The sequence below is a fragment of the Nylanderia fulva genome, unplaced genomic scaffold (assembly GCF_048542155.1).
Source record: "Nylanderia fulva isolate GAGA-0341 unplaced genomic scaffold, ASM4854215v1 Scaffold3, whole genome shotgun sequence".
NCBI classification, from domain to species: Eukaryota; Metazoa; Arthropoda; class Insecta; order Hymenoptera; family Formicidae; genus Nylanderia; species Nylanderia fulva.
The window spans coordinates 5997664-6016928 of record NW_028190368.1 but is presented as its reverse complement, the minus strand read 5'-3'; the positions used below and the strand labels follow the sequence as shown (position 1 = coordinate 6016928).

General features: G+C 34.0%; 3 protein-coding genes across 8 annotated transcripts; 2 read left to right on the top strand and 1 right to left on the bottom strand.

The window, feature by feature from the left end:
• Positions 1-6425: 6425 nt before the first annotated feature.
• Positions 6426-8017, bottom strand: LOC114933563 (uncharacterized). Its single transcript, XM_029306196.2, has 3 exons — positions 7994-8017; positions 7366-7730; positions 6426-6788 (listed from the first exon to the last, which is right to left on the bottom strand). The coding sequence occupies exons 1-3, from the start codon at positions 8015-8017 to the stop codon at positions 6431-6433; spliced, it is 747 nt and encodes a 248-aa protein (XP_029162029.2). The 3' UTR covers positions 6426-6430.
• A 1713-nt stretch (positions 8018-9730) lies between these two features.
• Positions 9731-12889, top strand: Rpp30 (ribonuclease P protein subunit Rpp30). Of its 6 annotated transcripts, none has more exons than XM_029306070.2 (9): positions 9731-10139; positions 10227-10304; positions 10574-10677; positions 10890-10958; positions 11054-11254; positions 11400-11467; positions 11610-11689; positions 11750-11870; positions 12826-12889. In XM_029306070.2, exons 1-8 carry the CDS (start codon positions 10040-10042, stop codon positions 11830-11832), a joined length of 783 nt encoding a protein of 260 aa, XP_029161903.1. In that variant the 5' UTR covers positions 9731-10039; the 3' UTR covers positions 11833-11870; positions 12826-12889. The 6 variants fall into 6 exon arrangements, with proteins under 6 accessions (XP_029161903.1, XP_029161902.1, XP_029161901.1 ...); XM_029306069.2 differs by having other exon boundaries at positions 10227-10313; XM_029306068.1 differs by having other exon boundaries at positions 10562-10677; positions 12826-12888.
• Positions 12890-19229, top strand: LOC114933461 (uncharacterized). The gene is made up of 5 exons (XM_029306064.2): positions 12890-13130; positions 13330-16602; positions 16975-17825; positions 17913-18056; positions 18406-19229. The coding sequence occupies exons 1-5, from the start codon at positions 12890-12892 to the stop codon at positions 18640-18642; spliced, it is 4746 nt and encodes a 1581-aa protein (XP_029161897.1). The 3' UTR covers positions 18643-19229.
• Positions 19230-19265: the final 36 nt, after the last annotated feature.

Here is a 19265-nt window from a genome sequence, read left to right as displayed (position 1 = left end):
AGATCCAGCTCTCTCATTACTATCCATAAGCGGTACACTATAAAACGACCTCACGACGCAAGTGACCTGCTGCGGGGCCGAAGGGGGCCTCTTCTAGAGGGGGATTCCGAACGGAGGATCTCGCGAAGATGAGCAGCTCGTGGGAGGCCGGGGTTAGTGAAAGTGAAATACTGCAAGTAGAGTAACGTCTACTGGAGTGCCGTGGATTTCACGTTGTTCTGGCCTACGGTGAGGATCATCGTAGAAGAGGAAGATCGTGAAGATGTTTCTTTGCATCTCGATTCACTTGTTGACTTTGGTAAAAAGGATACACGTCGCTATCATGGCTATCTTTTAATTGGAGCTCGGAATTTATATTTTGCCTCTCTTTCAGTGGTAGATCAATTTAAATAAATCAAATAAGGAAGTAGGGAAAAAAGAAATTATATTATTAAACATGTAATCTTTGAAAATAAAATTGACAGAATTTTTCAATTTTTTATGCTGACCAGTTTTCATTCAGGTTATATCTAGGAATAAATTAAAATTTAATATATAATATATATTTTTAATAGGAGTTGTAGAAATTAATCGACCAAACTAGCGAGTAAATAATTTATTCAGCTTCGCGACGTTTCGACTATGATTGTGATCCTTATCAAATGAAACACAATTATATCGCTAGTTTGGTCGATTAATTTCTACAACTTATATTTAAATACTAGTGACTGCTATTAATAATTTGGGAATTTATATATTTTTAATGTTATATGAACTGTAATTATATATATATAATATTATACTCTATTAAAACTTATATATTTTTAATTATCAGCAAATGCTTATTTATAATAATCTTTTATTATAATATAAAACATATAGTATGAATTATATAATTATAACAATTATGAGTCGTGTGTTTTATTTTTATAAAATTTAAAATAATATATACGTATAATATATTAATAATTTTAATAGAAACTAAAAAGAATTGTGCGAAACACAATACTTAAAAGATCTTACAAAGAAGAAAACCTTACAAAATTTCTTCTTCATTTATTACTAATTTATATATATACAATATTTGAAAAATTTTATTGCATCCCATAAATAATTGCTGAAGTAATTGTATATATAAAATTGTATATGATTGTTTCTACCTCTGAACTTTTGATCCTCTGATCACACAAAGAGAGATGTGTTCTCTAATAAATAATACATGATATCGGAAAAACTGTAGAGAATAATACCCTTCGACATAGAAGAGATCACAAACGCTCCTCCAACGCAAGGAATCTTTTGCTTTATTTTACATTCGAGATGTCGAAGCTATTCTCCAAAGAATCATTAGAAGGGTAGAGTAAAGCAGATTGCACTAATTTTTTCAGACTTTGTAATAGAAAAAATAAAGAGGCAAAATAAATTTAAATTACTCTGCAAAATGCCCCAAGGATTCCTATCACGTAATTGTTGCAAAAAAAATTAATTAAAAAATAAATGTATATCCAGAGAATATCCAGAAAATATTCAGAAGACATTCGAACATTCTCAGGATATGTGCGTTGTTAGAGATGTTATTAAAAATATATGTAACATAATTTAAAGCAATATTATCTTGTGTACACATCTTACATCGATATCTTGAATCGATGATTGGTTCAATTTCATTATTATCTTTTGGATCAATTTTTCGAAGACCTACTTTCGTTCGGCTAATCTCTCTCCGCAGGATGACGCAGCGCTCGTCAAAGGACCGGGCGCTTCGTTTCAGAAATCATAATCGGCCTGCATCATCGCGTAATCATCATCGGACGTTCATAGTGACACGAGGTGTCTTCGCGTGTCTTCCTCTTCGGAGCTTTCACCGCAGAGTGCGAGTTACTGCATCGCGCGTGGGCGGCATAAAGATTGTCGGCGCGTATCTCACACTTGTCTGTGTGAGACAAAAGCGGGCATCGATATATCGATAGCGCTTCTCTCGCGCGTGATTCTATATATGTAATCCTCCGCACGATACGGGCCGATTTATTCTTAATCCTCTCGTATTTAATGCCTATTCACATACGTGTTGACATCAGGTTAGCAGCGATCAGAATCAGCTATTTGCTAACTTATTCATTATTATATATGGATGGGGATAGGATTTCAGTTTATAAAACCTCGAGGGCTCTCGATATGCGAGCCCCTAAGGCAAATATATTCCTTCTATTTCTTCGATTCCTCTTGCCTGCGTACTATAAAAACCAGTTTACAATTAGATGCGTTGAATGTTACACCATCATCAAATGCTTGTAACTGCGTGGAAATCAAGTGCTTGTAATAGATTGTAAAGTTAAATTAAATTTAAATTATAGTTTATACAAATTTATCTGTTTAGTAATAATTCTGTTTTTCTTTAATAATCAAAACTATCGTACATACAATAGTAAAAAACTATTAAACAAAAGCTGCTATTCTGTCTAAACTTTAGAATTGCTGTTTAGAATTTTATAATTATTATATATATATGTATACATATAAAACAATTTCTAACTCACATTGAAATAAATTTTAAAATTTGCGAACATGTCAAAAGTATTATTTTCACTTTTACAAAACAATATATCGAAAGCTTGCAATATCCATAAATGATCCGTCTAGTGTAGAAAGGCTCGAATCGTATTAGCTAGCTCGTCTTTTCTAAGATCCACCTGCGATTTAATACGATTGCGATAATCACTTACGCGTTGCAAAATCATCCATTCCTCTAGAACTAATCGTTAATGAAGTCTAGCGATTGGTTGTATCAGAACTCATCTATGTTATGAATATTTTAAGAATTCTTTAACATTTGTGACATATATATAATTATAATAAACAGTTTTAACGGCATAAAACAAAAAATTGATTATCATTATAATAATTTATTGCAAATTGCAACGGTGTCCAATGCATTCGTCACTCACCGCTATGACGAATATGATCTTATTGTAGCGAATGTATATATATATGAATTAATTATAATTTTTACATTATATTTACACACACGTACAAATAAAACATATATCTAATTTCAAGACTAAAAAGGAAAATTTAAAATATTAAAATATTAAAAAAAAGACTTTGTGACATTATTTTTATCGATATTCTTTTAATAACATTTTTTAAAATAATAAATCATGAAATACGGAAAAAGAAAATCTATAAATATAATTAGGATTCGTTTATTAATATTTTTTGTCAAAAAAATAGTTATTAATAATGATGATGAAATACGGAAAAAGAAAATCTATAAGTATAGTTATGATGGAATTTCTATACATAACACTCCTCCGAGACCAGACGGTATATAATGCTCATCCGTGATAATTACATCAAATTTGTTCTCACGCGCGCGAGACTTCAGTCGTACTTTCCGTACTTCACTTGGTTCCCTCGCAAAACATGTCCGGAATGTGTGCGCGCAGCTTATTGTATTATGTATAACATAGACAACTGTCTCACGATCTGCGCAGCCGAAGCTCTCCCATATGAGAAGAAACGGTTAAGTCATTTTGTACCATCAATAAATAATTTTCAGTGGTTAAAAAAAAGAGGGGGTAATGATCTCCAGCAGACGTTACAAAATCATCAAAGCGATTTATTGCAACAAATCAATCACATTAATCCTTGAAAGATTTACAATTACGACATAATCGTGAGAAGATCTCGAGTAAACTTATTATATTCGAATGTCCGTGTCGCTATTAAACTTTATCAAAATTAGGGCAAGTAAAGCAGAAAGATCTGAATTATATCAACATAATCGTCTCTTTCTCTTAACAATTGCGTCACATCGGTGACGGATCGTTTGGAATGAAAGACAAGTCGTCCTTGTCATCTTGTACCCTCCTATTCTTTATAATTACTTTATACTGTACCGATCATGCACGCACACATGTATCCTGATAATACATATGTTTTGTTGGATTATTATTACTTGAAGTGATTAGTTCTTGATTCAACATTGTAACAATGAAGGAAGAGTATTGATAATTGAAGTATGTGATAATTGGTGAATTTATACTCGGGAATTCTCTGTCATAAAATACTTAAAAAATGTAGACAATAGAAATAACACCTTTCTCTATATAATGACATTTTTTATATTTATTATATTTTCCTATAAATAACATCGTAAAGATTGTTTTAGCACGTTAATATATCAACGTCATTCTATTTGTATGTGACTAATTGTAAAGAGATTTCAGTAAAAGAGATCGATAAAAACTAGTCTTCGCGCTTTAGTAAAAAAATATGTACTCTATCTTTAGGTGATCAATTAGATTATTATAACAAGCATTAAGACAAAATTTCTATGATAGTAATCAAGAATGTCTCGATAAAGTCCCTTTACTTGTTAGCTTGTTTTGCATTTCATAACTTTAGAAGTTGCTTCACAGTTTGCGCAAATTGTAGTTAACAACTGTCTTTAGCAGCTGTACGTTAAGTTAACTGCTTTTATAAGTTCTATTATACGCGTATAGTGTATAAAAGATCCTTTGCATATTTCACTGTTCTCTAATGAGAGATTTTTCAAACCACTTTTCCGATCGCGCAGCAAGCACTTAGTACGCAATTTCCTGCAAGAACGAGATGTTCAATCAAGATCATTGTGATCTATCTTTTTGATTGATGTTATTCAGTTATGCATTTACGTATTTGCGAGAGAATCGTGAATATCACAGTATGGAGAATTCGTGCAACAGGCATATACAGGATGTCTGACATAAAGTCTCACACCGAAAATATACAGGTAGATCTTGTTATTTGGAAACAATTTTTCCCCAACAAAAATAGTGAGGCATCAATAACTCTCGAGTTATAGGTAAGCGATTGAAAAATAGAGTTTTTCGCAAACTAAGCCTTGTGGAAATAAATAAATATTAACAAAATCACATTCTCAAATTAATATCAAGTAGAGTTTACTTTAATTAAATTTTAATTTGAGGTTTAGTTATAAAGATACATGATGGTGAAAATTAGGAACATGCAAAAAATGATGGCTTCCCTATACATTTTGTTGCGGAAAAGTCGTCTCCAAATAACGAGACTTGTATATTTTCGGTGTAAGACTTTATGTCAGACACCCTGTATATACATGTCATAATTGACACGCGTCTGTTCCACGTCTACGTTATGTCTGTTCGAAATCTATGAATAGGAGCATTGAAGTTTGGATCCGTGAGAATTTATAAGACTAAAGGGGATGCGCCTACATCAGTGAATCACGATCGACCTTCGCGCGAACGATCATAAAGGCGCTTTAATCTTGGCTCTCAAGCAAGATGCAGTGGACATATATATATATATATATATATATTTTAGAAGATCGCGTTTTGTATCTCACCGAGATCGACACTCGCCCCTTTTTGCTTTCAGAAATCGGGAAATATCAAAGACGTAGAGAGAAACACTAAGCCGTATCTGCGCTTGCGTCATCGCTTATTCATCGCACGTTTATCGATGATGGAAGAGCCCTTCCTTCGTTCATAAATCGTGATATTATAAGCTGATGTTGTCTTAAATGTAGCTTGACTGCATCATCTATACTCGCAAAAGTATATGAAAGGATTAAATAGATTGCTCGTGTTGGAGAAATCCATTTAACGCCAAACAAGGAGAAATCTAAGACGAGAAGTCTATTAGGCATTCAATATTAATTCTCATAATTTGTTGAGTTTTTGACAAAATACAATATTATTTAAATATTTAAATTCATTGCTATCGTAAAGCTTTTTTTTATTTTTATTTTGTACTTGGTTTGGTGTACACATATATGTGTATGTGATAATTAATAGCGTGACTAAAAGAATAACGATTCCTCTTTTCAAAAATTAATATGTTTCATATAAAATACATTTTAGATAATTTGTAATTAAATTTAATTCAACTAATCAGTTGCAGTTACTTTTAAACATTATCACGTTTTGAATATATATGACTGGTTATTTAAAATGATGGAGAACGAGCTAAAGAGCACGACTCTGGTAAAGCACGATTCTATGTTTGTTAACTGGGGCAAAATTCTAAGGAAAGCAAAATCTTCAAACAGAATTTGCAAACAAAAGTTTTATGGTTGTGCAATTTCATTACTTTTAGACTACTCGTTTCCTCCTTTGCTTTCTCTCTTTCTCATACACTCATTGTTTCCTTAAACATTTTATAATTATTTCTCTTAAGCAAAATTCATTTCTATTGTTACACTCCAAAAATTATAAAGTGTTTTCTTAATAAAATATTTCAGTAAACTGCGAATTAATAATAATATAATAAAGAAAATTTTCTCGAAAAAAAGCGAAAAAATTAAAAACAGATTTGTAAATTGTATATACAATTTATCTTGAAAATGCTCTTTATTAATATAATGCTCGCATATTTAAAATATATGAAGTATATGACATGTTGAGCATTATTTATTACGACATTTGATCTAGTAACGAGATACAGGTAGATAAGTGTTAGCTGGTTTCGCAAAGTTGTTCCTCGTCGCTTGTTTGCCAAATTCAATACCGGCGATCGCGGAAGTCGGCGAATAGAAATTACTGTAACGAGTGTTCGTGTTCGGGAAAGGTTTAGTGGGAAATTTAGATGCTCCGTGAATAGGTGCTTCATAAAAGAACTTCTTAGTGAAATACGAATTTTGATCGTCACGAAGCGGAGTGCCGTCTTTGTTCCATCCTCGTTGTCCGCCTTGCCGATTGTATTTATTCCAAGGTCCAGCCTCAATGTTATAGTCACGCTGATTATAATCTCGGAAGAGCTTCTTTTCAGGAGCTACTTTGATGCGTCTTCATTGTGAAAGAGTAGAATGATGATTAACACATATATAATAAGTAACTAATAAAGAATGTGGAAAGGCAGATATAAAATCCAAGTATATAAGAAGCATATCTAAAAATCCTCAATTACGTGAGTATTTAAAAGCGAGCTTTACGGCACGCGGAAGAAAAAAAATTACTAATGTATTTTACATAAATTGGAATTAATAATGTGGTGTTGACATGTTTACGATCATCGGATTCTTTTAGATATCACCACTCAATCAACGGTGAAAATTGCAAGCGGGGGAGTCCGATCATATCTTCCTGTATACATATATACGAATGAAAGTGAGACATGCCTATTATTATTGCACGGGCCGTGTGTGACTTTTATCGCACTTATTTTATTATGAAATAATTCAGCGTGTTAAAGAGAACGTTAAGAGAAATGTTGCCGCAACATTTTTCGTATTTAAGCCCGCGAGGAGATAAGAAGATTATGTCCGATTATGCAACCGTGCATGCGAATACCGTGCGCGGACGCACGGTAGATAGGCAGGTAGGTACGTATTTTGAACAATTCCTTACATAATGCATGGCTCACCTATCAGCTTCCTCCATTGCTTTTGCAACCGCCTCGTTAATGGAGTAGAAACTTTGAGCGCGAGAGCAATCCACGGTGTTCCACCACGTGCAGACCAGTCTCTCCTGATTGAATAACGTACCGTTCGGACAAAGGAATGAATCCTTACGACCGCCGTGTTGACAGATGTGGAAGGCCTGACAGTCGGCTTCAGGGTCAGCATAATAGCCCGGATGTCGGTGCCGTTCGCACTCGAATCGCGTCCGGGGAACTTGGCGGAAGATTGGATAATCTAGCCCGGCTACACCGGGAATTCCGTCGTTGCTCGATTGATAGTACGGATATCGTCGATGAAATAACCGTGTATTAGGATACCTTTCGTATGCCTGGTATATATTTTCAAAAATATTACATATTTTGTGCATGCACTCATCCACAAAAAAATGGGTCACCAAATTTTAGTACATTTTTTTCACATCTTTAAATTGCGGTAAAAAAATCATCAGATTGAGATGAACCAGCGTTTGAATTAAAGCTCGAACATTTGTCTTAATAATACAAAAGACCAAAATTATTATAAAAAATATTATACAAAATGCCGGACGATAAAAAAATTTATGTGTGTGTGTTTTTAAATTGCAGATTTTACCAGAAAAGTTCCATTTCGTGGCATTTTCTTCAAAACAGTTTAACTTTGTCAAAAAATCGTAGAATAAATTTTAAAACATGGATTTGTTAGGAAATTAATGAGCTTCAAAACTCATAATTTTTTATACCTGGGACCCGATTCCCCTGATGAACTATGCAAAAATTTAAAAAAGACATTATTTCCCCATTTTGTAACGTTATATCTTCAATGTCCGTCAAATTGTAAAATATTTTTATGATTTAATTCTGGTCTTTTATATTATTAAGAGAAATGTTCTAGCTTTAATTTAAGCGCTGATTCATCTCAGTACAATGATTTTTTACTGAGTTATCGCGATTCAAAAATGTCAAAAAATTATGCTGAAATTTGGTGGTCCATTTTTTGCGAGTGAGTATATTTTGACAATCTAATTCAAAATAAATATTACAAGAGAGTAAAATCTGTGACTTAGTATTAGTTTTGATTAATTTTTTTAAATAAAAATGTTAAAAAAACACTGATACTCTAAATGTATATGTAAAAAAATCAATTTTTAAAAATTAAGTATCACGACTCTGAAATAAATGGAATCTTATTTTTGCTTGATTTCGAGCAAATTTTTATTATAGAGTTATTTTTATTGCTAAATTTGCCAAATATTTGATAAATAAAAATAAAAATAAATAATATAATAAATCTATATTGATATATTGTGTAATTTTTATGACAAAGAAGTTTATACGTACTATGCAATTTGCAATGGTGAATATAAAAATCAATCCAAACTTGAATTCCATAATCAGGATTGATCTCTAGTATCTTCAGCTAACAAAGTCGAATCAAAAAATGAACTCGGTGTTTATATAGTTCTCGTCTTTATATAGAAACGAATATAAAAGTGTACGAGGTTATTCTTCATTCAAAATAGCGTATATCCTTCGATCGAATAGATAAACCGACGAAGGTAATATGTATTTCAGTAATTAAAAATAACAAAGCAAGAAATTATCTTCATTGATGTTTAGTAACTGAAAATACAATTCTTGATCTAATCTTACAGGATGCTAAGAATAAAAAATAATCCTGTTTAAATATTCGCAATAATTAATTCGAGCTATATGTCATATTCCACTTAAGTATATATATATATATATATATCTTTTAATATACATTTAATATACATTTAATATACATATATTATCTTTTAATATACATTTTACGATATATGTATATATGATTTCAGGTATATGATTTTATATATAAATTATGTTTATAATTTTGATTTTTTTATAATTTTCTTAATATAAAATCTTTATTAATTTCTTTTATTGAATTTTTTTAAAATTTATAATCAATTTTTTTTAAAGATATATATAGTTTTTTCTAACTTTCAAAACAATCTTATTTTTTATCGAATTGCGTGTGTTTACTTATTATAAATTTATTAAAGACAGAAAGAGAGAAATTTAAAATTGATTATCTCGGCATTTTTTGCTTATATCCTCACAAATTGCAAAGTTTTATTTTAAAATATATATTTTAATATCGACTCTAATTTGACAAGTAAACTGGTGAGACATTTACTAACAGAGAGAACAAAGAATCCTGTGAGCGGCAATCCGTCCAACTTTAAATGATTTTTAAGCAAAGCAAACGAGATTGTTGCACTCCAATAATTGTAATTAACCATCTGTTGTACTAAACGAATACAAGCTTTATCGACTCGCAGCGGCAGCAACCAGTTGCAGATGTCTCGCCACTCGCGCATCAGCTGATCAGCTGATTTGTTTCTCACCTTGCACATAACAATAGGATACTGTTATATTTAGTATTATTTTTTATTTTCGACGGTGTTAATTATATGTACAAACCAGTGCCATTATTAATCAAATATTGGTCGTGTTGTATCGATTATGTTAGGAAATTTTTAAATGTAATATAATTAAGTGAAAGTGTGCAACACGTGTATTAACACGTGTTTTTTTTATTATAAAAGAGACGCGTTTACATTTCTTGTGTTTTAACAAATTAAAAAAGAAAAAAAACACTTGCACTTAACTCGTTGAGATGGATTTTAAACCAAGTAATGGATTTTTTGACTTGTGTATAAATGTATCGAACGAGAATAAGCATCGTTTAGACGATATTTTATTAAAATTATATCAAAGTAAGTTAGCTGCGAAATAAAAGATAAATTAATTAATTAATGTGTCTGTACCATTTTTTATCAATTCATCAATTTATTTGTTTTCAGATGGCTATAAGACAGTGATGTTAAATCAAACTGTACATGAAAGTGCTATTGATTGTGATAAAAAAAAGAAGAAGAAAGGTGAAGAAAGTAATGCCTGTTTCACAATTGCGTAAATGTAGATGTAAGTGGTTGTACAGTATCGTAAAAAGCAGTTTTGAATTATTACTATCGTTTGTAAACGGTAGTAATGGTTTAAATAAACTATTAATGGTTTAAATAAGCTATTATTACCTGTTGCAAATGGTAGTAATAGTTTAAAACTGCTTTTTACGATACTGTACAACCACTTACATTTACGTTTATGCAATTGTAAAACAGGCTTTAAACTGTTCCAGATATGGTGCCAGATCCTATTAATGTGTGCAAACTAAATGAGAAATTTGAGGGAAAAATGTGTATACTTAATAGGATCACATTTATTTGTTCAAATTCTACAAAAACACATACATTGGTAATTTTTGATAACTTGTATTTGAATTATTTATTTTGATAGAAATATAATTGCATTTTTTTTTTAAATATTGAATTACATAACATATTTAAATATATAATTCTATAATATTTATCTGTTGAAAATAATAAATAATCTTCACAAAATCTTACATGATTTTCAAAATAAAAATTAAAGTGATACTAATCTTTTAAATAATTTTGTTTTTACAGACACAGTCTGCAAATTTAAAAAAATATAACTTATATGCTATTGTTCCTACTAAACAAGATATGTTGGAGGTAAAATAATATTTATTTTTTAACATAAATTGACTTTTTATGTATATTTTTTAATTTATGTCATTTTACATATCATTGTTTTTTTTGTTTTACAGTTTGCTTGTACACAATTAAATGCAGATCTTATCACAATGAGACCATCAATTTCTGGCATAAAATTGAAAAGAAAGCTATATCGACAGGCAGTAGCAAGAGGTTTATGTTTTGAAATACAATATGCAGATCTCTTAAACCGAAAAACACGGATAGCAACTATTCATTATTCTCATTTACTTCACATGTATTATAAGTGCATGGTAAGTTCATATAATTAAGTACATTTGTACATATGTACTTTCTCAGTAGTGAATAACTTAAAAATGATTATTATTATGATAAATAAGAATATCTTTACATTATTATGTACATATATATATATATAAATTTTATTTATTTATATAGAATGTAATCATATCGAGTGGTGCAGACAACCCCAATTTAATCAGGAGCCCTTACGATATAATAAATCTGTATCCTTTAAATTAATGTGATTATAATGAATAGTGTAATTATAAAATTGCACTTAGTTTTTTATTAATGATTTTATCTTAGATTGCTTAAATAATAGTCTATGTTTTTCATAATTATTCTAATATATATTATGATACATAGTGGGTCTATGTTAGGTTTAAGCGAAAGTAAATCAAAAGCAGCTATATTAAATCAATGTCAACTTCTTCTTTTAAGAGCAGGTAAGTCATAATTGAGTCTATACATTTTACATGACTATAATTTTATTTTATTTATCGCAGAAAGACGAATATCTGGCAAAGCAGTATTTACAGTGGAATTTACAAAAGAACCAATAGAGGAAGATAATGAGGAAACATTTTGATAACGAGAATGAATGAGAAAAAAAAGGAAATGTATAAAGTAATATTACAAAATTTAATTTTAACTTATTTTATTAAAACCGTTTTATATTTTATTATGTATGTTCAATGATCACAATATATTGTTCTTTTCTAAAGTTAAATTAGTATGAACGTTCAAACTTTACTTTAGTTCAAACTCATTTATAATTCTACATCAGTTAATATTTATACTTCTTTTTACAAACTTCTTTTTGCATTATTTTTTTCTGCTATAGATCTAACTGCAAAAATTTAGTTCAAAATAATCTCTCTTATTCTTTCCTTGCAATATTGTATATACATATTTTGATTGTGTGTATAGCAGCATCAATATTATAAAATGAACAATATATTAACCAACAACATTTGTTGAACACACATAATTTATTTTTTTAAGTAAAAATTATTTTCATATGCAATATATAATAGGCACATATGTGTTAAAAAATATTGCATATATCATTTTTATTGACATTACCATAAGGTAATATAATCTAAAGGCAGCATTACTGTGACTAGACGTTAATTATAACTCTGCAAAATATCGTAAAACGAAAGTAATAATTTTTTAAAGAATGTGCATAATTCTTAACAAGAAGTTAGATGAGTTTCAATCAACAGCTGATATAGCGGCTATATTCATTTCACTTAGATAAACGACTATCACTATAAGTTCAAATAAGGATTCTTTTAAATAACATTACTTTAACTTTATTACATTTAATCTAAAATGTATTTTGCTTGCAATATATATTATTACAGCGGCGTTATGGTTTTAATCAAGTAAATAATCATTTTCTGATGAAATTAAATGTGCGATGAGATATCAACGCGCAATTAATAACGAAATAACGTAATTTGACGTGCGAAAGACGTAACCAATTGCATTCCTGAAATAATTCGCATTGGTATTAAAAACTTCGAACAATAACAATATCGATAACACGACATTGACAGATTTTGTCGTCTAGTAGAAGCTGCTAACGTCGACTTGGAGACGGCGGAGGATTCAATTCTGATCTGAAGATCAAGCAGATCATGCGTCCAACAGCTGCACGATCAAATCGATCATCTGTATATCATCCTCGATCATCCCCAATTCCAAGTCCATCGACGACGTCCGTTTATCATCAGCCACAACAACAAATTCTGTATGCTCCTATCAGTAATCCAATGGTGACTCTTCAACCATGTGGAACAGTGCTTCATCCTTCATACGTTTATCCGAGCGTTCAATCTCACATTGGTTCACCGAATTCCGCTGCTTTGCATCTTCAAGGTCTGAAAAATAAACTTTAATTTTGATTGATATACATTTTTCTTTATATCCTTGATTCTTTCTCGAATCTGTTTCATGGAACAGTTTCTTGCGATACAAGTGATATTAAATAAGTCACAAATAATATATTAATTATAATTGCAATTGTATTGTTAATGCTAATAGCGAGAATGACGAGTATTCTTTCACGCGAATATAGGTAAGAACAATCGATGGCACTCTAAGAACAAGCCATCCCGCGGTCAACTATACTACCAACAACAACAGCCGCTTTCTTGTAATCCGAAACCCGTGGTGCTCCTTGACCAACCGTCTTCCAGCATCGCTCCGATCCCATCGTCGACCACATCCTACTTAGTAGCTTCGTCCACATTCGCTCATGCTGAACCGTTGTCCAGCCAACATTACAACAATTCCGGAGTAACGCATCTGTTACCGCAATCGTTCAACTTTAAGCCGTCAAACGTACAGACCTTCTGCCTCATCCAAGACCGACAAAACGCCCAGCAACAGCAGCAGCAGCATCCGATGCAGGCTTCTTACTACAACATCTCGGCCACAAACACCTGCAGTCTGCAAACCGTTAACGCCAACTCATCCTTCCCTCTTCCTTCCAACATCAATCCTTACACCAACTTAGCTACCTTCAATACCAATCAGTTTCCGATGACGGTGCGATCCTCTCCGCTCTTCACGAATCCGCCTGTTGGTCTAATCCTCGCTCCAACGCGCAAGGACAACAAATCTTTACCCGTGTTAGATCTCTCGCCGGTCAAACACGACGCGAACAAGACACCATCAAGCGTATGTGAATCTCAAGTCGTTCCTGTCACTCATAGCGACAATTTTAACAGCTGGCCGCCTCAGATCGAGACGTCTGCCAAGAATTCGTGCGATGCGCATACTGCGAGCAACAACAAAAGTCTCGAATCTGCTGATCGCGATTCGCAAAAGCCCATTTCCGCGAAGACAGACGAGGAACATTATTCGGATGAATCTTCGATCAGCTTCGACTTCACCATCGAGGCCGAGAAAATGGTTTCCGCTCTGTGCAATACCACATCCTCGAACGATTTGAATAAGGAAGAATCAAAACCCGATAACAAAACTGATTCCGCGGCGTTGTTTAGCGGTGCCGGAGACAACGTATCTAACAGGACGAATTGGTTCACCGATTTCTGCTCCGAGTACGAGAATGGAACGTCGATAGGTGTTCAAACAGATGCCTATCCGAATACCGATAGATCACAGTATCCAGAGTTGATCCGGAAGACGGCTTATTGGGGATGCACAGAAGCCGAGATCGTGCTCGGCTCCAACAATTCGCAAACGGACGACTCAAAACAAACCTGGTTAACGTGTCTGTCATCCGCCACTAGGACGGCAATCACCAAGTCTTCGATATGTATCCCGGTCTTCGCGGGAGATCGAGTTCTCGCCAACGATCTTATAAACGCGCTTCTACGTATTAGCAACGGATGGCTGAGTCTCGATAATTACTTGAACAAACAACACTTTCCCAATTTGTTCGACAGATTGGAGCCCGAATTGATCGCATGCTTTCATACGTGGGAAGAGAGCACATGCCAGTTGTTGAAGCAAATAGTCCGGACTTTTCAGAAATTCGGAGAGAATAATGAAGTGACAGATGAAAAATACAACACGAATTGCGAATCGTCCTCATTTCCAGGTGACGTGTCGCTCTACATGAACTATAATCTCTTCGCTCAGCCGTCTTCGAGTTCCTTTACTCAGCAGAACACAGTTAGAAAAGCCTCTTCTCGGGAATATCTACCTAGTGTTACGTCGACGCCGCTGTCAACGAGTAGTCTACATAATTTTCAGTACACTTCCGACCAACAAGAGCAGCAATCGGCTGCTCAGAAAGAAAGTAAATTACGAAGCAAGTGGACGATTACCGAGAATTTATCGTCGATGATTAATACTACCAAGTCCGTGCCTAACGTGTATCATGCGACGGATATCGGTGGTCTGGCGAATACCAAACTTCGTACGAAGAACGCATCCACGTCCCGGAAGATTGAGTCCTCTCAAAAATCACTGAATGCCGAGTTCTGTCAACTGAGGGATAAAGTGATGGTGAGCAACGTGGATGCGGCGAAACAAGACAGAAGACAAGCCCGAAAACTAAAGTTTAGATCGGAAACTAAACATTCAGGGTCACATAATAATACCGATCAGTCAACGATGAACACTCCTCCTCTAACTTACAGTGGATTATACGCGCAGAACTCTTCATCCTTCACATTTCCTTTGTCCAGTCACCCAAGCTCTTCATCATATCCCGGGTCCAACCCGGGAATCTTAACTTACAGCGGTCATCCTTCTTCTTCGGACTATTCTTATCCGATTACCGATATTAATTCGAAAAGCAGTAGAAATTCCGAGCAAAATTACGGAAGTAAAAGCGCTAATATCCATTCGGCTTACGTCGGCAGACCGCAAACCGATCAGACAGAATTTCCAACTGTACCCAGGAATAAGATGACTCTGCTCAGCCAAATTGAGCCGAGAACGTTTGACAAGGAGTCTAAGGAAATGGCTGCCAATCTGTCGGCCTGGTTCGCCAGCATGAGAAACGCGCAGCCTCCGGCGACCACGTCTACTTTCGAGGAGTTCAGGATGAATGAAAACTCGGAGTCGCGATTATTTGCCCAGCAAGAGATGCCCAAGTTCTCGACGCAGTCCAAGCAGCCGCAGATAGATGCGAATCGACAATTTCAAGCCTTGCAGAACCTGCCGAATATTCAGAGCACACCATGGGCTGCCGCTAATTTCGTCAATCGTCATCAGACGACGCAACATGCGCCGGAAGAGTACGATAGTTCCGAGGACGTGCGGGTGTACATGAAACCGGGAAGTTACAACGTTCCACGCAAGAGGCACCAGAGAAGATCCAATCGTCGACAATCGGACAACAGCAATGCGACGTCTCGCAACGCGAGCAGTCATTACAATGTAGGCAGCAAAGGGAAGAACATATCGATACTCGCATCCTCGACACCTCTGTCACATGCAAACGCGCCGACCATCAGTAACTCAACGCTGATCAAGACATCGTTTCCGCCGGCTTCGCAGTTGCCTGCTCCTCTGTTCGACCTGGAGAACTCGCCTAGGATCTTAAAACACGCAGAATCTTTATCGCAGGACGCTCATCAGGATATTACGTGGAAAGCTGCCTGCGCTTCGGCCGAGATACTTCTCGAGGCTCTTAACGTAAAGGACTCCGGCAATACGTGCAAGAAAATTGATTGCAATGATAATAATGAAAAAGATGATAAGAACAAGAATAATGAGACGTCACAGCAGAACGATCTGAAGTTACTAAAGCACAATAGCGTCGATTATGCCTCATCCTATGAAGCTTCCGAAGATGACTCGGGGTCCACATGTAAATTATCGCCCAATACGAGTGTACTATCAGCATCCCAGTTGTGTGAAGAAGAGAATGGTAAAAATATCGCGGTTTATTATAGTTAATTTTCGAGTTTATTAATAAACATATGTAGTAAATGTAATATCGTGAAAAGCATTTTATAATATTTCTTATATATATTGAATAATCATCACAAAACTTATTAGTTATATGAACGTATGATTTTATCATGTTATATTTTTTATAAAAAAATAATTAAATCCATAGAATATAAGTCATGAATTCCAAGTTTTATCGAAACAATAAATCTTCTCGTGAGGAAACTTTCAAAAGCGCGTTTCATTACTCAGATGTTATGAAAACTATTAAAAAAATATCTCGCGATCTTTTTGCAGGTGGTACCTAGTAATAAGCAAAAAAACCTTTTCTAAAAAGCATATTCAACAGCTTTCGGCATCAAGACCAACGTGAAGACGGACTCCTGGCTGATCAGGACTCTCAATAACGCGAGTATCGTCGGCAAACAGAAGCAACAACACAAGGACGACGTAGATCTACGAAGTTTGGAATCTTCGAATAGCTCGGAAATTGCTGATGTAAAACTAGATCAGGTCGCAGCGTCGTCAATTGCGGATGCAGATACGAAAACTCCTGTGACAGTCGTCAACAGGGAATATCCAGCGATCTCCTCTCGCGAGCACATCTCTGGTTCTTTCTCGCGAAACGACGAAACGTCGACGAAAGAATCGGAAAGTTATGTTGGACGAGCTACATATTCCGAGACGGTGCGAAGATCCATGAAACCGAACAATATTTTGGACAGAAAAGAGCCGAGTAAGTCATCATCGTCGACGGCTACCGTAATACCGATTCCTGGCCGCAAGTGTCAGAGAAAAGATCCCGAACAATCTTATCAGCTTCTACACAAATCGCGAAGATCAGCTGATAAGAAGACAGGGAAGAGTGCAGGCGGCAACGATTTCCAACTGGAAGAAGGATCGTGCGCGAAAGTCAGCGGTGCTAAGTCGAACAATGTAATGTCAAAATTTCCAATTGCCGTGAAAACGCATGGAAAAAAAGATTTGGAACACTCATCGAAAGACAAGTGTACCATTAAATCGAGCGATCGCGGCTGGTCGATCTGGTACAGTTCTAGGAGAAAACAGAGCCTGAGTCCTCTTGCGCTCAGCAAGCTGGAAATGATTCATCAAACTGTCTGGCAAATGGATGAAGCGAAGATCTTCAAGTATCCACTCTCCTGCGATAATAAGGATGGCCAGTCTCTATCCGCAGGAATAGTTAGTTTCCAATAAAAAAATAGTATATATATAGAGACATATTTGCATTTTCTCAGATAATGAAAATATTCTTTTTCAATTTCGCAGATGGAGGATTACTGTAAGGTTGTTAAAAGCCCGATGTTTCTCGAGATCGTCGAGTACAAGCTGAAGAACCGGATTTATCATAAAGTCGAGCACGCCGTAAAAGATTTCCGTCGCATTATTCACAATGCGAGATTATATCATCAGGTTTGTAATCAATTTTGTAATCAAAATTATCACATATAATCAACAATCTTTTTTATTATTTCTTTATATATACATATAGGTATGTATATATTTATATTTTATTTTTCTATTATATATTTTTTAATTGATATATTCACGCGATAAGGATTATACAATGCAAAAAATTATAAAATTTTAAATTTAATATTCACACGCACACATAAAGATTGTAAATATATGTCAATATGCAAAATATAATATATATAATAATTTATATGTAATTTTCACAAGGCAAATTTTTCTTTCGATTTTTTAAAATTTATGTTATGTTAGATTCAAGTTCTATTCTCAGAAAGTCGTTTTATTACAGCATGACGATGAGCGAACCAAAAAGATTGAGGTGCTCTCAAAGAAATTGGAAGACTTGCTCGAGGAACATTTCGACAATTGGGATTTTGAAAATATTACCGGCAGTCCAAGGGAAGATTCATCGGTGCAGAAAACGCGATTGAAAACGATCGGACAGAAACCGAACGCAGGACGTTGCGATAGCGCAAAGAAGGGCACTTCTTCGTTGGTCAACGTGGAGAATTCTTCGTTCCACTGACTTTTTTTCATCTAAATACAAACTCCAAATCGATCGATTTAAAACACTATCGCGTCGTGCTAACGAAACTATAGCATTATCATATTACATTGAAGTATCGTAATAATTTCTTCATCTAGTCACGAGTCATTTTGTACGATTAATAATATCGTTTCTTTTCATTTTCGAAAATCGATAACAATAATGTTCGATGACTTGTAAACGCTTCGTTGAACTTTTCTGTCTCGACTTTCGAAGAGACGATATTCTGGACGATTTCATTGACTTTGAAATGTGCGCGCGTGTATTATTCTGTTCATTGATATAATTCCATCCCATATAACGATATCTTAAAAAAAACTGTATTAAATGTGTGAAAATGTGTATCGATTGATATTTGAATTTATTCTTGTAGAAGAAAAAAAAAATAATGCGCGATAGTGAAAAGTACTAACAATAATATAATTTCCACGTTTTATTATTACGGCTTTATTACTAATGAATCATTTCGATCTTTTATTAACTTCGATACTTTGGTTGAGGTATCGTTCGATCAGAATAATATGAGAGAATCATGAAATATAATATAATATATTATATTGACCAAACATATCGTTATTTTTCTAATTTTCTTCAGCGTGTGT

Excerpts from the sequence above, each read along its gene's own strand:
- LOC114933563 (XM_029306196.2), bottom strand. The coding sequence starts at position 8,017 with ATGCCACGAAATGGAACTTTTCTG. Across the intron at positions 7,731-7,993 it reads CACGAAATGGAACTTTTCTG|GCATACGAAAGGTATCCTAA; the intron begins GTAAAATCTGCA and ends AATATATACCAG. Across the intron at positions 6,789-7,365 it reads GCAATGGAGGAAGCTGATAG|ACGCATCAAAGTAGCTCCTG; the intron begins GTGAGCCATGCA and ends TTCACAATGAAG.
- Rpp30 (XM_029306065.1), top strand. The coding sequence starts at position 10,040 with ATGGATTTTAAACCAAGTAATGGATTTTTTGACTTGTGTATAAATGTA. Across the intron at positions 10,140-10,226 it reads TTTATTAAAATTATATCAAA|ATGGCTATAAGACAGTGATG; the intron begins GTAAGTTAGCTG and ends ATTTGTTTTCAG. Across the intron at positions 11,468-11,609 it reads CCTTACGATATAATAAATCT|TGGGTCTATGTTAGGTTTAA; the intron begins GTATCCTTTAAA and ends TATGATACATAG.
- LOC114933461 (XM_029306064.2), top strand. The coding sequence starts at position 12,890 with ATGCGTCCAACAGCTGCACGATCAAATCGATCATCTGTATATCATCCT. Across the intron at positions 13,131-13,329 it reads CGCTGCTTTGCATCTTCAAG|GTAAGAACAATCGATGGCAC; the intron begins GTCTGAAAAATA and ends ACGCGAATATAG. Across the intron at positions 16,603-16,974 it reads GTTGTGTGAAGAAGAGAATG|CTTTCGGCATCAAGACCAAC; the intron begins GTAAAAATATCG and ends CATATTCAACAG.